The following is a 14,694-nucleotide window of genomic DNA, read 5'->3' as shown; positions in this document are numbered from 1 at the left end:
TGGGACCTTATAACACACGCATGCCTTCCCGGAAGTCCGCCACCCTGCTAAGGGGAGGACTCGTCTTTCTCTAGCTGACAAGCGTCAGGTCCTGGTCACGTCACTGCGGCCCTTTGGTTGTTTTACAGCTTGCCTGTCTGTGGTTGTGTGATGTGCTGTGCACAGCTTCAGTAAACACAGCATCCGCTGCTTCCTGACCTGGGAAGTGTGGCACTAAAAGAAACATAGTATTGTACTGACTGTGTGCCAGGCACGAGCGACTGATAGATGCACCTCCCTTAGTCTCACCGGATCCCTGGGCAAGAGGTGCTCTCTGAGCCCACTCTGCGCGTGAGGAGACTGAGGCCAGAGCAGCCAGTGTGCGGCAGAGTCAGGCTCTTACATGTCCTGCGCAGCCCCCCTCAGACCCCTCGAGGACCTGGACCCCATCCTGACGCAGTCTCCTCTCTCTCCCTTAGAGCTGGATTCTTGGGGAAACTTATTTTTTACATGGATATTTACAAATATCTTATCTTTCCCTTACCTTTTTGTATTACTTTTTCTTCTTTCTTTCTTTTTTAGTAGCATCAAAACAATGCTATGAGAAAAATATTTGAAAATGGTGTGGCTGTTAGTTTGGGTTGAAATAAGGACTTGGAAAGAAGGCAGGACCTTCTGCCCCTCCTTCCCTTCCTGGAAAAGGACAGATGCTGGTGGGAGGCTTCACTTTCCTCCTGACCTCCGGGCCTTCCAAGGTGGCTGGAGGTCCGGGCGCACAGGGCAAGGCCCTCTGACCCATAAAGGAGGCTCTGGTGAGTGTGCCTCTGCGGGAGCCGGTGGAAGTGTGAGACGTGGGACTGGCCTGGGCGTCCCTAGATTCAGGCCTGGGGGAAGGGGCTGTGGGTTGCAGGCAGTGAGCCCCTACTCCCTGGGCGAGATCCCGGGAGCAGTAAACCACCGGGCAGAGACCACCTTCTCAAGGCAGAGACGGCAGTCCCCACCTGCTGCCAGCTGCAGGACTCTGTCACGTGCTCCTCTAGGTGACCGTTGTCAAGAACACGTCTAGGGATGTCCCAACATCAGTTCACAGTGTGGGTGTGGTCTTCCCAGAAGGAGGAGAAATGGCACTTCTCAAAAGTGGAGAAAGGCAAAGACAGGTCTGGACCCCTCTGGCCTGAGGGGTAACCGTCCGCATCTTTCCTTTTCCTTCCCCATTAAGCAGGTGGTTCTCAGAGCTCCGCAGGGGCTCGCTCCCTCTCTGGGAGCCGGAGGCAGCCTGTGGTTAAGAGCTGAGAGCTGGCTCCCCTCTTACAAGCCCAGACACTGAGCAGAGGGCTTGCCTCTCTTGGTTCTTCTCACTTAGGAAATGGCAGTAATAATTCCTACTTCACAGGCTTCCTGTGAGCAATAATCGAGTTTTCTGGAGTGTCTGGTGTGGAGTAGCAGCTAAATAAATGGTCATGTTGCTATCTTTAGGAGGAAGTGGAAGTCAGACCGCCTGGCTTCCCATCTCGGTCTGCCATTTTCTACCACCTCTGGGACCTTGGGCAAGTTGCCGAGCTTCATTGTGCCTCAGTTTCCTGTCTGCAAAGTGTCAATAATTTAAGACCCACGTCATAGGGTTGCTGTGAGGATTCGGTGGGTCACACAGGGCAGGTGTAGGGAGTAGCAACTGGCACATCCCAGATGCTCGGGAGAAAGCGTCCAGTCCTTGTGAGGAAGGGGCGACAGGGCCTGTGACAGTCAGGAGGGAGAGTGTTGCTGTGGAAGGGAGGTGGTCAGTACTGCTGGAGCCCTGAGCCAGTGCACAGAGACCATGGTGGGAGGAGGGCATCACACAGGGACAACACGCTCGACTTCTGCTGAGTTTACTTCCACCCGATTCGCTGCTGAGCCCACGTGTGCAGGTGCGGGGCGTCCTCCCCTCCCCATCTGACGTTTACTCCATAGAGAGTTAGGGCTTGCTGTTGGCCATTCTCTATACTTAGAAACTTCTGCCTTTTCTAGCACCAGCATCCAGGCTCCTGGAGCATGTGTTTGCCTCAGCGAACAGTCTCTGACAGCGGTTCTTTTAGAACCTTCTTCATTAACTGACAAAACGCTCGTTACTTTGCATCAATTTTGTTCTCTTGACATTACTAGGAAATGTGGGCGGACAGATTTGATTATCTCCAGTATGTGGGAAAACGAAGCCTCTGAGAATTGAGGTGCTTCGTCACAAGGTGCGTTGCAAGGCCACCTCCAAGTCAGAGCTGTCCCCAGATCCCTGCTTTGACACCAGAAGTGGTAGAGCTGCTCGTAAGTGTAACACACACTCCACTTACGCAGAGGAGTCCAGCAGCTGCCCCCCGTTTCCCTGGAATGAGTGGAAGCTGCAAACATCTGACCTTGGGCCATCGCTAACCTTGACGTTCTATACCAGGGGTCGGTAGACCTCTGTGCAGGGCCAGGCCGCACATGTGTTTGGCTTTGTGGCCCATACGGTCGGTCTCCGTTGTAAGTGGCGTGGCTGCGTCCCCATGAAGCTTGACTTACAGAGACAGGAGGTGGGATAGGTGGGACCCAGGGCTGTGGTTTGCCAACTCCTGAGCTGTGCTAGTTTTCCATACGTGCTCCTTCCCTTTCTCCTCACTGACTTCAGAACAACAAACCCCAGTTGGTGGTGGGTGGATTGTGTTAGAGAAACAGTTTGCATGTGTGTATGTGGATGTGCTTGCCTGCACCCGGGCACGCTGCCCATACATGCCCCTTTCCCTCGGAATGTGACAGGTGGGTTCCAGGCCGGAGCTGGGCACTGTGGTCTCTAAACCAGTACTTACAGTGCGTGCTGAAGACCTAGATACGGGACTGCCAAAGCCAGGGTTAAAGCTTCTCCAGGGAATTCTAATTTGTTCATGTTTTCATAACTATCAGAACAGAATTACATTTGATTTCCTTTATGAACCAGGTGTTCTAGAACATTCTTCACTCTTAAATACAGCACTGATGGGCCGTCACCATTCCCAGAATGGGAGGGACCTGGAGTGCTCTCAGGTTGTAGAGGCAGGTGGCGGGCATGCTGGGTGGTGTCCTCTGGTGCAGGGGCGGTGGGAGGGCAGCTGAGGGAGGTGTGGGGAGCGAGGCCGGCACCCTCCCAGGGGTGAAGACCTCATTTTGTTAGCCTGTGAACCCTCTCAGGCTCATATGTGGACATGTGCTGTGGAGTGTGGACAGCAGATGGGTGGGCTGTGGAGGGAGGCACGTGGTGCTCCCTGCCAGAGAGCCTGGAGCTGCCCGGGAACCAAGGTGACCGCCAGAGCCTGACTTCTCCGACGGTGGCCTGCGCCCTTAAGCTGACCGTTCACACAGCGGAAGTCACCTCTCCCAGCCAACAGTGGGGCCGGTTGTTCGCCTGCAACTCAGGGAGACTCTGGACGTGCACACTCTGATTTCAGTGAAAGGACGCCATCCCACGCCCCGTGCCAGCCACACCTCTTGCTGGTGGTCCGCCTCCTCGCAGCTCCTGCAAGTCTTCTTGTGTCACTCTCTGCTCTCCAGGTGGCACACGCAGCAGTGGGCTAGGGCACCAACTGAGGTCTCAGCCTTCACCTCCCTGCTCTCTCCTTCTCATAGAACCTCCTCGTTTTCATTCCCAACTTTGAGCTGTTCCGCTGCTTGTCCCCACCCCAACCGCCCATCAGGAGGAGAGAGAGGAAGTAGGCTGGCATTGGTCAGGGCCCCGTGTGGTAGCAGCCCAGTGCGTGCACTGTGTGTCCGAGGCCTTCTGAGGGACACAGGTAGGAAGAAGTTCTCTCAGGAAGGCTGAAGTACATGTTAACACTGAATGCTTCCCTCACTGGCACCCAGTGTAGACAATCCACATTTGGACATCACAGGAATTCCTGAGAGGCTTCCCCAGGGCATCTTTATCTTTGCAAACCAGAAATGGAACAGAGAACTGGTGAAGCCCTTGTCTGACCAGAAGACAACAGCTTGTCGTAGCAATCCTATAGAAACTCTGTCAGACCAACCAACTTTGGAAAACCTGGTGCTCAGAAATGTGATTGTGTTTTGTCAGAAGCTGCTCGGACTTGGAAGAATGCATGGGTCTCAGAGGGAGAAAGGGCACTCACAAATATGCATCCTGGGCTTCCACAGTGCCCACGTGAGCCCATGAGCTGGGGCCAATGGTGGTCTAGGGCTGGGGGTCAGGAGAGGCTCCTGGTGGTGGTGACCCTAGGCTTCCTGTTATTTTTCTTCATGCGGGTAGTAAAGAGTGCGCTCCTGGCCGAGGCAGGAGCCAAGGGTGCCGCAGGCCGTGCCCGTCCTTGCTGTGAGCAGGCCAGCTCCTCGGGTTCCCCTGGGACAGAGGGTGGGGTGCTGGGAGGGCTGTCCGTCACACCTAGGGGCTCTCTATGGCACAGGAGCAAACTATCTGCCTGGGACCCTCATTGATGGGCATGCTGAGCTGAGGCCTGGCCTGTGAACACGTCTATGTGTGTGCACATGTGTGTGCATGCGTGCTTTCCACAAAGTTATCTTCACTCTCAATGTTTTCATTAATGTCGGCTGTAAATCTGCCCAAAGAGAAAAACAAACAAAACAAAAGACCTCCTAACTGAGCTGTTTCTTTGTCAGGAGCAGCTTTTCCTAAGAATGGGTCCTCAGGCTGCTTTCCGGTGGCCTTAACTGGAATCTCACCTTCCCTCTGCTAGACTTAGTTTGGTCCTGGTGTCTACCCTCTTTCCAGGGTAATGTATGCGAGTGGCTTAGAAATTGCCTTCACAGCCTCAAAAGGGTGAATTGAGTTTTTTGAGCATAAATTCTTTGAAGAGGACAGTGCAGTTTTGAAAAAGATTTATTTCTTATGACATGGTGGTTTCATTATAAAGTTTTATCAGCTAATTTGAGAGCAGGTTCAAAGAGCCACATCCCTTATTTGACATAACAGTGACGTTGCTTTATATAGCACTGTTCATGTGGAGGAACCCAAAGGGCTTCACGCCTTCCACCTACAAAGGACTCCACCTGAGCCAAAGTCACCAGATGTCTCTAAGGCGAAGTGTAGCCTTCCTTCAATCCCACTTCTCCTAACAGTTCAGACAGGGAGGTTCAGCCCTACCACCTTCTAGCAAAGTGTCACTAACATCAGCAAATTGACTGGCAAAGTGCATGGAGCAGCAGGCAAACTTGAGAAGAGGGCCTTTGACAAAGTCTGGGAAAAGTAAAGAAAGGAAAAGAAAGAAAAGTACATTTTCTTTTCAGTCATCCCTAATCTTGCTGAAACATGAAACTTAGCTGAAGGCAGCTCTTGGCAGTAGACAGCTTGTGTCTTTGCGGTTGCCTCACACGATAACCGCCCAGGGGTGACCTCATGCTCCCTGTGTTGGAGACAGATTGGGCGTTTCTCTTTTGCTGCATTTTCAGTGATCTTCTGAATGAAGGGGTGTGTCGTACTTCTCCAGGAGCCTAGAGCCTGGAGTGGGATCTGGCATAGCGTGGTGTTCCATAAACGCCTGGAAGAATGAGAGACAAATATGGGGAAGGGAAAAGCCATCAGGATGAAAGAATGAAAGAAACAAAAAGCCAGGACCAATGGATAGCCTTTAATAGAAAAGGGAAGAAGGAACTTGAGATGTCACCAGCTGTAAAACTAAAACTTGGGGACCTCCGGCTGGAGTGTGACATAGTAGCAACTTTATCACAGATCCACTTTGTAAACTAGAAGATAGGGACATTCTGGTTAAACATATTATTTAACACATGAGAAGGCCAAGGCATCGTGCCTTTCCACGTAAGTCTAAATCTGAGAGTGCTTGTGTTCCAAAAGGAAAATACATAAGTGATAACCCCACAGCGATCTTCAAGTAAACACTCGGGCTTGAAAACTGCTTAGAGCTAAAGAAATCATCGGTCGGACCTCAGATGCCTTGAATTAGTCAGGATACAGGCTAAGCTGTGGATGAGAAGATCCCAAATCATGGCGGCTCCAATGAGATAGAGTCTCCTATCCAGTCCTGGGCACTGTCCTACAAGGTGGCCCAAGGGCCCAGCTTCCTTCCTCTTCTGCTCTGAGTGGAAGTGTTTGTGTGGAAAAGGCTGGCTCACCTCTCCAGGCCATGCGAGGGGAGAAACAGGAAGTGGACTTTCCTTACGATGTCATTATAAAACATGGCTCAGAATTTGCACCAATCACTTTCGTTTGCATTCCATTCACTAGAATCTTGATGCGTGTCCAGGACCACGTGCAAGCGAGGCTGGAAAATGAAGTCTTTAGCTGAGTGACCTTGACCCCAGTTGGCACATGGAATATTCTCACTGACAAGAAGGAGCAAGTGGACGCTGGCGGACAGTGAGCTGTCTCCGCGTCCTTCACGGACCTGCAGTGCTCGGCTTGTTTGCAGGGAGGCAGTCTCCCCTCTTTGGCCTGCCCTTCGATCCTGGAGCTCGTCATGATTCATTTCTCCAACACTTGTGGACTCTGCTGTGTTCTGTGTGAGGCAGGCCCACGTCTGTCTCCAGCTCCATGCCTTTGCTCAGGCCAGTTCCTCCAACTGTAATACTCTACTCCTCGTCCAGCAAGCCTTGGGGTTTTCCCCATTCATCCAGGCCCAACCACTGTCAGTAACAGGATTTTGGACTACATAGACCCTAAACCTCACATCCTGGAAAGACTAACGTGCAGAGAAATGTCCCCCAGCCAGGGACTCCTAGCCCAGGCCCTAATCCCACAGTAGTCCATAAAGTCATTCATTCATTCAGTCAGTCAGGATTTTGAGCATGTGATCTGTATCAGGCCAGGGGTTGGGGATGCAACTTCAATCAAAAACAGGCACAGCATGTGTCCTGGTGGGGCTGATGGTCTCAGGGGCCTCCACTGGATCATGGAGTTAGAACCTTAAAAGGGTGCCTGGGAAGCCCTGGGTGAGGGACAATGGGGTGACTCCTTAGAGTCTAAAATGTGAGCCAGCTCTTTGTACATGCTCTTCACCCCAGCTTGCTGGAAATCTGGGAGAAGGAGGAGACCTGGCCCGGGCCGAGCCTCCCCTGCTCCCCTATGCTCCAGGCCAGCTGTGGCACCTGCCTTACTCCCCGGGGAGCCTGTGTGACTTAGAGCCGTGTCACAGCATGGTGTAGTGGAAGCACATTTGTCAAAGCCTGCTGCTGCGATGATGACAGTAGAAGATGGAAATGGCGCTGCTGCGCACGCGTGAGCACTGTGTCTCCACAGGGTAGGACGTTAAGCCCAGAGTGAGATTTGTCTGCTGCATCTGAGTAATGAGCCATGAAATTGACATTATAAGTTTTAATTATTATTAATGCCTTGCAGGGGCAGCTGGTGTTAATTATCCTGTAGGCATCTCGGATGTATTCCCCCTTTTCCTTTTATTTCTTTCTCTTAATGTAGTGAGCCCATATAAAGTCAGCTTAGGGGCAGATCCGAATGCAATTCCTGCAGCAGGGAGCACACAAAAAGTGGGAGAGCTTGTGAGGAACAGTCTGGGGGCAGAAAGGAGGTGGCTCCAGAGACCCGCTCGCTTTCCCTGCACCCGGCTGGGGAAGGCGTGGATTTCAGAAGTCCTCTCGGTTGCTGCCTTTAAATTTGCAGAAGTCTTTCCCCGCTATGATAGCATTCGCCTGCCTCTAGGCCCTTGTCATGGACTAATTATTAATCTTATAGAGGGCTTTGAAGATGAAAGCGCTGTGGCGGTGCTGAGAGTCATCATTTCTGATCATTTCCTAACAGCAGGAACCAGGTTCTGACTCTTCTGCCCCACTGAACGTTCTGCCTCTGGACATCGTCCCTGACTTTTGTTTTTCGCGCTCAGAAATGTGTCCTGCATCTTAAAAAGGCGTCCACCCTCTCAGCACTGCTCTGTGAGGGGCTGCTCTTGGCAGCCTGAGGAGGGGATTGGTGCGGTGGGACCGGCTCCCTCACTCCACTGCCCTTCTCCATTGCTTGCTCTCTCCTCTCGCCTTCTCCTTGCTTGTGGACGGGAGCAGGCCAGAGTGGCTGCCTGACCAGACGTGGCTGGAGCCGGTGAGGTGGTGCTGTGTGTTCCCGCCCTTCGCTCTGACATCAGGGTCAGGCTGCTGGCCTGGGCTCGGCTGCCCCTGGAGCCGTGGCGAGGGGCGGTGCCGTTGGCTGCTGCCCTGCTTCTGCTGCTTCAGAAGGCAGCTAGCCCCTCTTTCCCTGGTTCATATGCTGGGACAGCTGCTCCTTTGCTCTTCTGTGTGGAGCTGGGATTGGCACCCTTTTCCTGAATCTCTGTGAGGCTGGTTTACAGGTTGTCATGTCAGATCTGTCTCTCATTTCTGACTTACCCCACTCCCTGCCCACCCAGGCCCCATCTCAGGAGTATCCTCAGCCCCTTGAATTAGCAGGCATGGATGGGACACCTCCCCATGCCAGGACCTCTCCTCGATCCCAGGGTGGTCAGGAAAACACAGCACAGTCCTGTTCTGGGGCCTTGATTTAATAGAGGCTAATGTAGTGGGAGACTGATGGACTAGAGGCTCCCAGGATGACGCAGGAGCACAGAGTGGGCTGTTGCTGAGTCTGGGAGGGAGAGAGATTGGGCAGAGGAGGTAGCAAAGACCTGGAGGTTCCAGAAGCACATGCTCTTTGTGAGCAAGGATGCGCTGGACATGGGCAATGAGGAGGAGCGCTGAGGGCATGGCTGTGGCTGGAAGGTATGCAAAGGCTAGCCTGGCAGATGCCATGCTAGCAGCTTGGGTCCCCCTCCCTGAGGGTGGTAAGTAGCCACTGAAAGCTTGTAAGTGGCAGCGTGGGAGGATCAGCTCTGCGTTTGGGCATCCAGCCTCAGAGTGGGCTGATGGGACCTAGGGACTCACCAGCAGAGGTTTGCAGTGGTTTAGGTGGGAGAGATGAAGGTGGAAGCATGCACAGCGTCTCTTGGTGAGAGCTTAGAAATAGAGTGAGCAGGATCTGGGGACTTCAGCTGAGGCTGAGGGAAGGGGTGGGTACAGGGGTAGCAGAGGGTGCTTGCTTAGCAGTGGGTGGGGATTCCATGCCCAGGATCAGGGATGCAGCAGGGGGGCAGTGGGGGCTCCAAGACTAAAGATGGCTTCAGTGGGACATCCAGGCAGAGATGTCAGGCAAGCAGTTAGATTGACATAAGCCCCCTACTTGAAAAAGGAAGTTGGAAGCACAGAGAGATTCGAGAGTCAGGGCCTAGAGGCAGGAAGAGTTGGCCGTGAAAGTAGTTGCCTGACCAGGGCAGCCTGAGGCTGCGATGCCCAGATGAGTGGTGCCAGGTGCATTCTGGAGAATCACTGAAAGATGGATACCCCCAGTATGAGGAGTGCATGCCTCACAGGAACCGTGAAGACACACTACTCAAGGACACCAGCCCTGGAGCCAGGCCCCGCATGGGAAGAGCCCAGTTTCCCTTCATTACACCCAGGCCCTTCCCTGCCACCCTGGGCAGGTCGAGCCAGGATTACACATCATGTGTGTGCGTGGTGCTTGCAAGTGGCTCTATGACAGCTGACCTGGTAAAGCTGGTGGTGGGCAGGCCAAAGTGGAAATGCAGTGTCCCTTCCACAGGGAGGACAGGGAGGTGCATGTGTTCAAATAGCATGAAAGTACACAGAGGGCAGCAGAGCCCATAGAAACTGTTGACAGTAATAACCCACAGTCAATCTAGAAATCAAAACTGTGGTGAATTTATGATGAGCCAGATCTAGGACTAGCCTGGGGCCTTCCTTCCCCAAGGAAGGAGGGGCACAAAGAAGTGGGATGTACAGAGTGGTTTTATGCCATCTTGGAACAAAGAGCTTACATCACATATGATAGGAATGTTCCTTTTACAGTTGTCACCAGATGCCTGGCTGGCACCGCAGGTTGGTGGTCAGCAGGTCAGGGGTCACAAGGTAAGCACAACAGGTCAGTAATTAATCCTTAGTTCCCAGGAAGAGATGTTTATCATTAAAGAAATGACAATATAGGGGGAAGCTACATCCCTATCTCTAAGGGCATCATTCTTGTCTTTGATACACAGTAAATATTTAAAGCAGATGTACAATGCATGCTTAACAGGCCACGTCAGGCCCTTTTGGAAAAACAAAGTCAGGCCCCATTAGTTTTAAGCCAAATGGCTTCCTCATATACTCTAGTATATCCTCTTGCTTGTCATTTATTTATCAAAACAAAAGTGTGGATCTGTCCAGTCTTGCTCTCTGTTGTCATCAGTCATGGCAAAAATTACCAAACAGCCCAGAGTCCCTGGCTCCTGCAACAGTACTCTTGAGCGTTGCCTTCTTAGTCTGGGGTGGAGGGAAGCGGAGTCTGTGACAGATCGAAGTGTAGGGGAGGAAGACATTTCCTCTTCCCAAATGGGGGTTCGTCTGGCCGGAGAACGAATTAAATTCAAAGGAGACAGAATAGCAAGAGAAAATTAAACAAAGCTTTATGAGGAACCATGGCCCGGGGCCTTTCTTCCCGAAGGAAGAAAGGGCACCAAAGAAGTGGGGTGCACATAGTGGTTATATACCCCCAAACAGGGTGTTTCACATGTGATTGAAATGTCCCTCCCACAATAGTCACAAGATTGCCCTGTCAGCACAGTGCTTGATGGACACAGCAGGTAATGGTCTGCTATCTCGGTGGGCGTAGCAAGAGGCTAGTCGATTGTCTGGAGCTGGGCGGTCACAGGTGAGCGCGGCAGCAATCAGTTCCTAGCCTAAGGAAAGATGATTAATCCTTAAAGAAATGCCAACGTTGGGAGGGGGAGGGAAGTCAGTTACAGGAGGTTACCAGAGAAGCACAATAAAATGCAGATTTAAGTCCTTGCCTTTGGTATTGATTAAGAGTTTTTAGAGAGGAGGTCATCTCCTTTCTTCTTCCTGGTACAGAAAGGGAGGCACCTTTACAGATAGAGATTTACCTTACAAGTGTAAATGTGTCCTAACAAAGGGCAAATTCCATTCCTCAGAGCCTTCTTCCCTGTCCCAGTTTATCAAAAGCAATCAGCCTCAAATAATCCTGATGCCAAAGAGACATATCTTGGGGTGGCCAATTCCAGGTCCCCACAGTAGCTTTCCTTTGGTCACCGAGTTGAGGGCAGTTTCCCAGTTCAGCAGTATCTTCTTTTCTCACTGTCTCTGTAACACCTCTTGCCTCCGTGGGGGTCTCAGCTCCATGTGGTCAGTAGTGAAAATCCTTCCACCACAAATATAAATGTTCTATTTCACTTTTAAAGTTGTGATAGACTAGGTTCAAAAAGAACAAGTGTCAGTGAAAATAATCCATAACCAATCTATAAATGAAGATTTGGGAGAGTTTATTCTGAGCTAGAATGTGAGGACCATGGCCTGGGAGAGTCCTTCCACAAAGGAACGGAGCACTCCAAAGAAGTAGGGGTGTACAGGGTGGTAATATACCCTCAAAGAGGATGTTTCACATATGATTGAAATGTCCCTCCCACAATAGTCACAAGATTGCCTTGTTGGCACAGCAGGTAGTGGCTCTGCTATCTCGGTGGGCACAGCAGGAAGCAAGTCTGTTGTCTTGAGCTGGGTGGTCACAGGTGAGCTCAGCAATCAGTTCCTAGCCTAAGGAAAGTTGCTTAGTCTTTAAGGAAATGGCCATCGTTGGAAGGGGGAGGGAAGATGCACCTTTATCTCAAGGGCCTTTGTTCTTGCCATAGGGAATGTCTAAAGCAGATATACAATGCATACTCAACAGCCAAGGTCAGGCCCTTTTGGAAAAACAAGGTCACGCCAAATTAGGTTGACACCAAATGGCTTCCTCATATACTGCAATATATCCTATCGCTTGCCATTTCTATTTGTCACACTGAAGCTACTCTGTCTTTTTGTAAATTTAACCTAACTGGCCAGGGCAGGTTTCTCAACCCTGGCACTGTGGACATTCTGGGCAGGTCATCCTTGGTGAGGGGGCTGTCCTGGGCCTCATAGGATGTTTAGCAGCCTCCCTGGTTTCTACTCATTAAATCTAATAGCACCCCACCTCCCAGTTGTGACAATCAAAAATGTCTTCAGACAGTGCCAGATGTCCCCTGGGGGGCAAAATTGTCCCTGCTTGAGAACTCTGGGCCAGTGGCTGACTGGCCCTTGTGTGGCAGTGCAATTCTTGTGGTGGCCCACAGCCAGCAGCCTCTTCCATTCTTTTCTGATCACAGTCCTTGTATTGCAAATTACCCTCCGCCTCAGCTCCCTAAAATCGGATCTGCTTACAGTTCAAAGCTAGCCAGAGTGAGTGTTATTGGAAGGAAACTGATTTTTTTTCCTCTAGTTCTGCAAGGAAAATCGTCTGGTTTTACTGTTTAATTGGTTAGTGGTGGCTATTTGTCACTTTGCCAGCAGGTTCTCTCTTAACTGCTGTCGTTTGACATTGCTGAAATGTAAATGCAGAGTGATTGAGTTGCCAAGATGCTATTAAGTCCTCTACAAAGAGTTTTTCCGATGTACTGCCACTTCAGGCTTTTGTGCCTCTATTGATTGATTCGAATACTAAAGAAGTCCTTGGCATAGGCAGCCCTGGTGAGAAAACCAGGCTTCTGTTAGGAAATCGTTAGGTATTGACACAGGGACAGTGGTAGCTCTTTGTTTGGTTTCCTCTGGCCTAGACTGGGCCTTTGGCAAAGCTTACTCAGTTGAGCATGTGTTGGCCACTGGTAAGACGAGGAAGAGAAACCCAGGTGGCCACTGGTCTTCATGAAACAGGCCCAGTTAAGTTAGAGGAGCCCAGAAAGTGGACGATGGTGTCCGGTCAGGTTCCAGGGTGGTTCAACAGACTCCTTATTGCTGAAGAGTAGAAGATCACCGAGAGTTCCACTTGGGTTTCAGAGCCAGTCACTGCTGGAGACCAGAGATGGCAGATTTCTTTTGGGTGGGTTGGCTAACCTTTGACAGGATGACAGGAACCCTCCATGATGTTAAGAGGATACTGTTCTATGCTCTTGAAATTGTACTTTTGGACCTGATTTCCTTATGCATCAAAAGCTACGTGTCATGGTTGGGGGGTCTGTGACAGCTGGGGACCACTTGTTACAACCTTGTGTTACTGAACCAGGTTCGTTTTTTGCCGCTGCCCAGAAAGCCAAACACCGAGGGGGCGAGACTGTAGCAGAGAGAGGGTTTACTCACAAGGCAGCCACGTGGGGAAGCGAGAGCATGAGCCTCAAATCCGCTTCCCCGCAAATAGGGACTCAGGGGTATTTATGGGATGGGGGGGCAAGGTGGTCTGAAGTGTGGAGAGAGGTGATTGGAGGTGAGGAGAGAGGAGGTAACTGATGATTTGTGCAAGCGTAGTAAGACTTCATGCCTTTTCATGGGACCCATGATCACAAAATGGTGGCGTTAGCAAGATCTGAGGGAGGAGTTTTAGCCTCTTGACGTCAAAATGTTGCCTATGGGACATCTGCACAGGCCCAGTTGATGAGTTGGTGGTCTCAACCGGCCTGAAGTGGACAAGGAGTTGTAATTTCTAAAAACAGCTCATATGCCCATTGTCATGGTGACCCAGGCTCCAGGGAGATGTTCTCTACAGGAGCCTAGTGGGAGTCAGAGAGCGTATTGCCTAGCCAGCACAGTTAACAATGGGTGGGTTAAACAGCTAAAAGCTATAATCAGTAATCGCAAAAAGGAAAAAACTTTAGTTCCTAGCTACTTAGTCATCAATGGCTAACTCTGCTGGTTTCACTTGAGTGTACTGGGGACCAAGGTCCCTGGGATGGCCTCTGTCTCCCATGGCCAGGCTGTACTTCTGAGCTGGACATCATAGGCATATTCCACAAGTTGTAAGCCCACTGAGTGGGAAGGGCCCAGTAGTCAATGTGGGTCTGTCTCCTCAACCGTGACGCATGTTCTGAGTTGCTGTGAAGGTTCAGAGACAAAGTAAGGACAATTTTGTTGGATAATAACCACTGGAAATACCACCCAATGGAGGACAATTCAGCACAGAGTAGTGGGTGAGAACACTCTGGAGCCAGACCATGTGGGTGGGGATTCTGCCCTCCCCTTACAGGTGTGGGGCTTCGGGCAAGTTACCATCTCTCTCCCTGTGCCTCAGTTTCTTCACCTGTAAATAAAGATAATTTAGCTCCTGCCTCAGAGTCGCACTCAGCACAGAGTGAGTGGGTCTGTGTGGACGGCCTTGGACGGTGCCTGGTCCCTCCTGACGTGCTGTTTGAGGAGGAGTTGCCGTTGTGGTGACCCTCATGTCCAGGCAGGGCCATGGGCTCCTGTACCCCAGTGGCGAGGTGCCTGTTCCTTTGAACCTTCTCCCTGGGGCCTTCTGGACGTGCCTGCAGACACAGGGCCCTGCAGGCCGCGCATTCAGATCTAACCAGGCAGCAGGAAGGCCACTGAGCAATGGTGTTGTTTTCTTTCAGACCCTCTCCCAGCTCCCCTGTGGCAAAGCCCTCTGCAGTTACGAGGGGAAGGAGCCCGGCGACCTCAAGTTTCACAAGGGTGACGTCATCCTCTTGCAGCGCAGGCTGGACGAGCACTGGTACCATGGGGAGCTGCAGGGTGCACACGGCTCCCTGCCCACCAGCTGCATCCAGTGCGTCCGGCCCTGGCCACAGGCCCCGCCCCAGGGCAAAGCACTGTATGATTTCGAGATGAAGGACAGAGACCAGGACAAGGACTGTCTAAGCTTCACCAAGGTAAGGGGCCGTCCTCCCACAGCAACTCCCCGCCAGGAGCCGGGGCAGGGCACGCATGGTACACCTTCCTGCTGGTTCG

General features: G+C 51.6%; 1 protein-coding gene across 5 annotated transcripts in view; it reads left to right on the top strand.

The window, feature by feature from the left end:
• SH3RF3 (SH3 domain containing ring finger 3) overlaps positions 1-14,694 on the top strand; it is a 343,617-nt gene that overhangs the window by 183,228 nt on the left and 145,695 nt on the right. For 4 of the 5 annotated variants that reach the window (XM_070511482.1, XM_014829961.3, XM_070511483.1 and 1 more), the window contains exon 2: positions 14,340-14,615. The exons of the other annotated variant lie outside the window; for it this stretch is intronic. In XM_070511482.1, coding sequence (XP_070367583.1) covers positions 14,340-14,615 — 276 coding nt within the window. The remainder of the gene's footprint in view (positions 1-14,339; positions 14,616-14,694) is intronic. 5 annotated transcript variants of the gene reach the window in all.

The sequence above is a fragment of the Equus asinus genome, chromosome 6 (genome assembly GCF_041296235.1).
Source record: "Equus asinus isolate D_3611 breed Donkey chromosome 6, EquAss-T2T_v2, whole genome shotgun sequence".
Lineage (NCBI taxonomy): Eukaryota > Metazoa > Chordata > Mammalia > Perissodactyla > Equidae > Equus > Equus asinus.
This window is presented reverse-complemented; position numbering and strand designations above follow the sequence as displayed.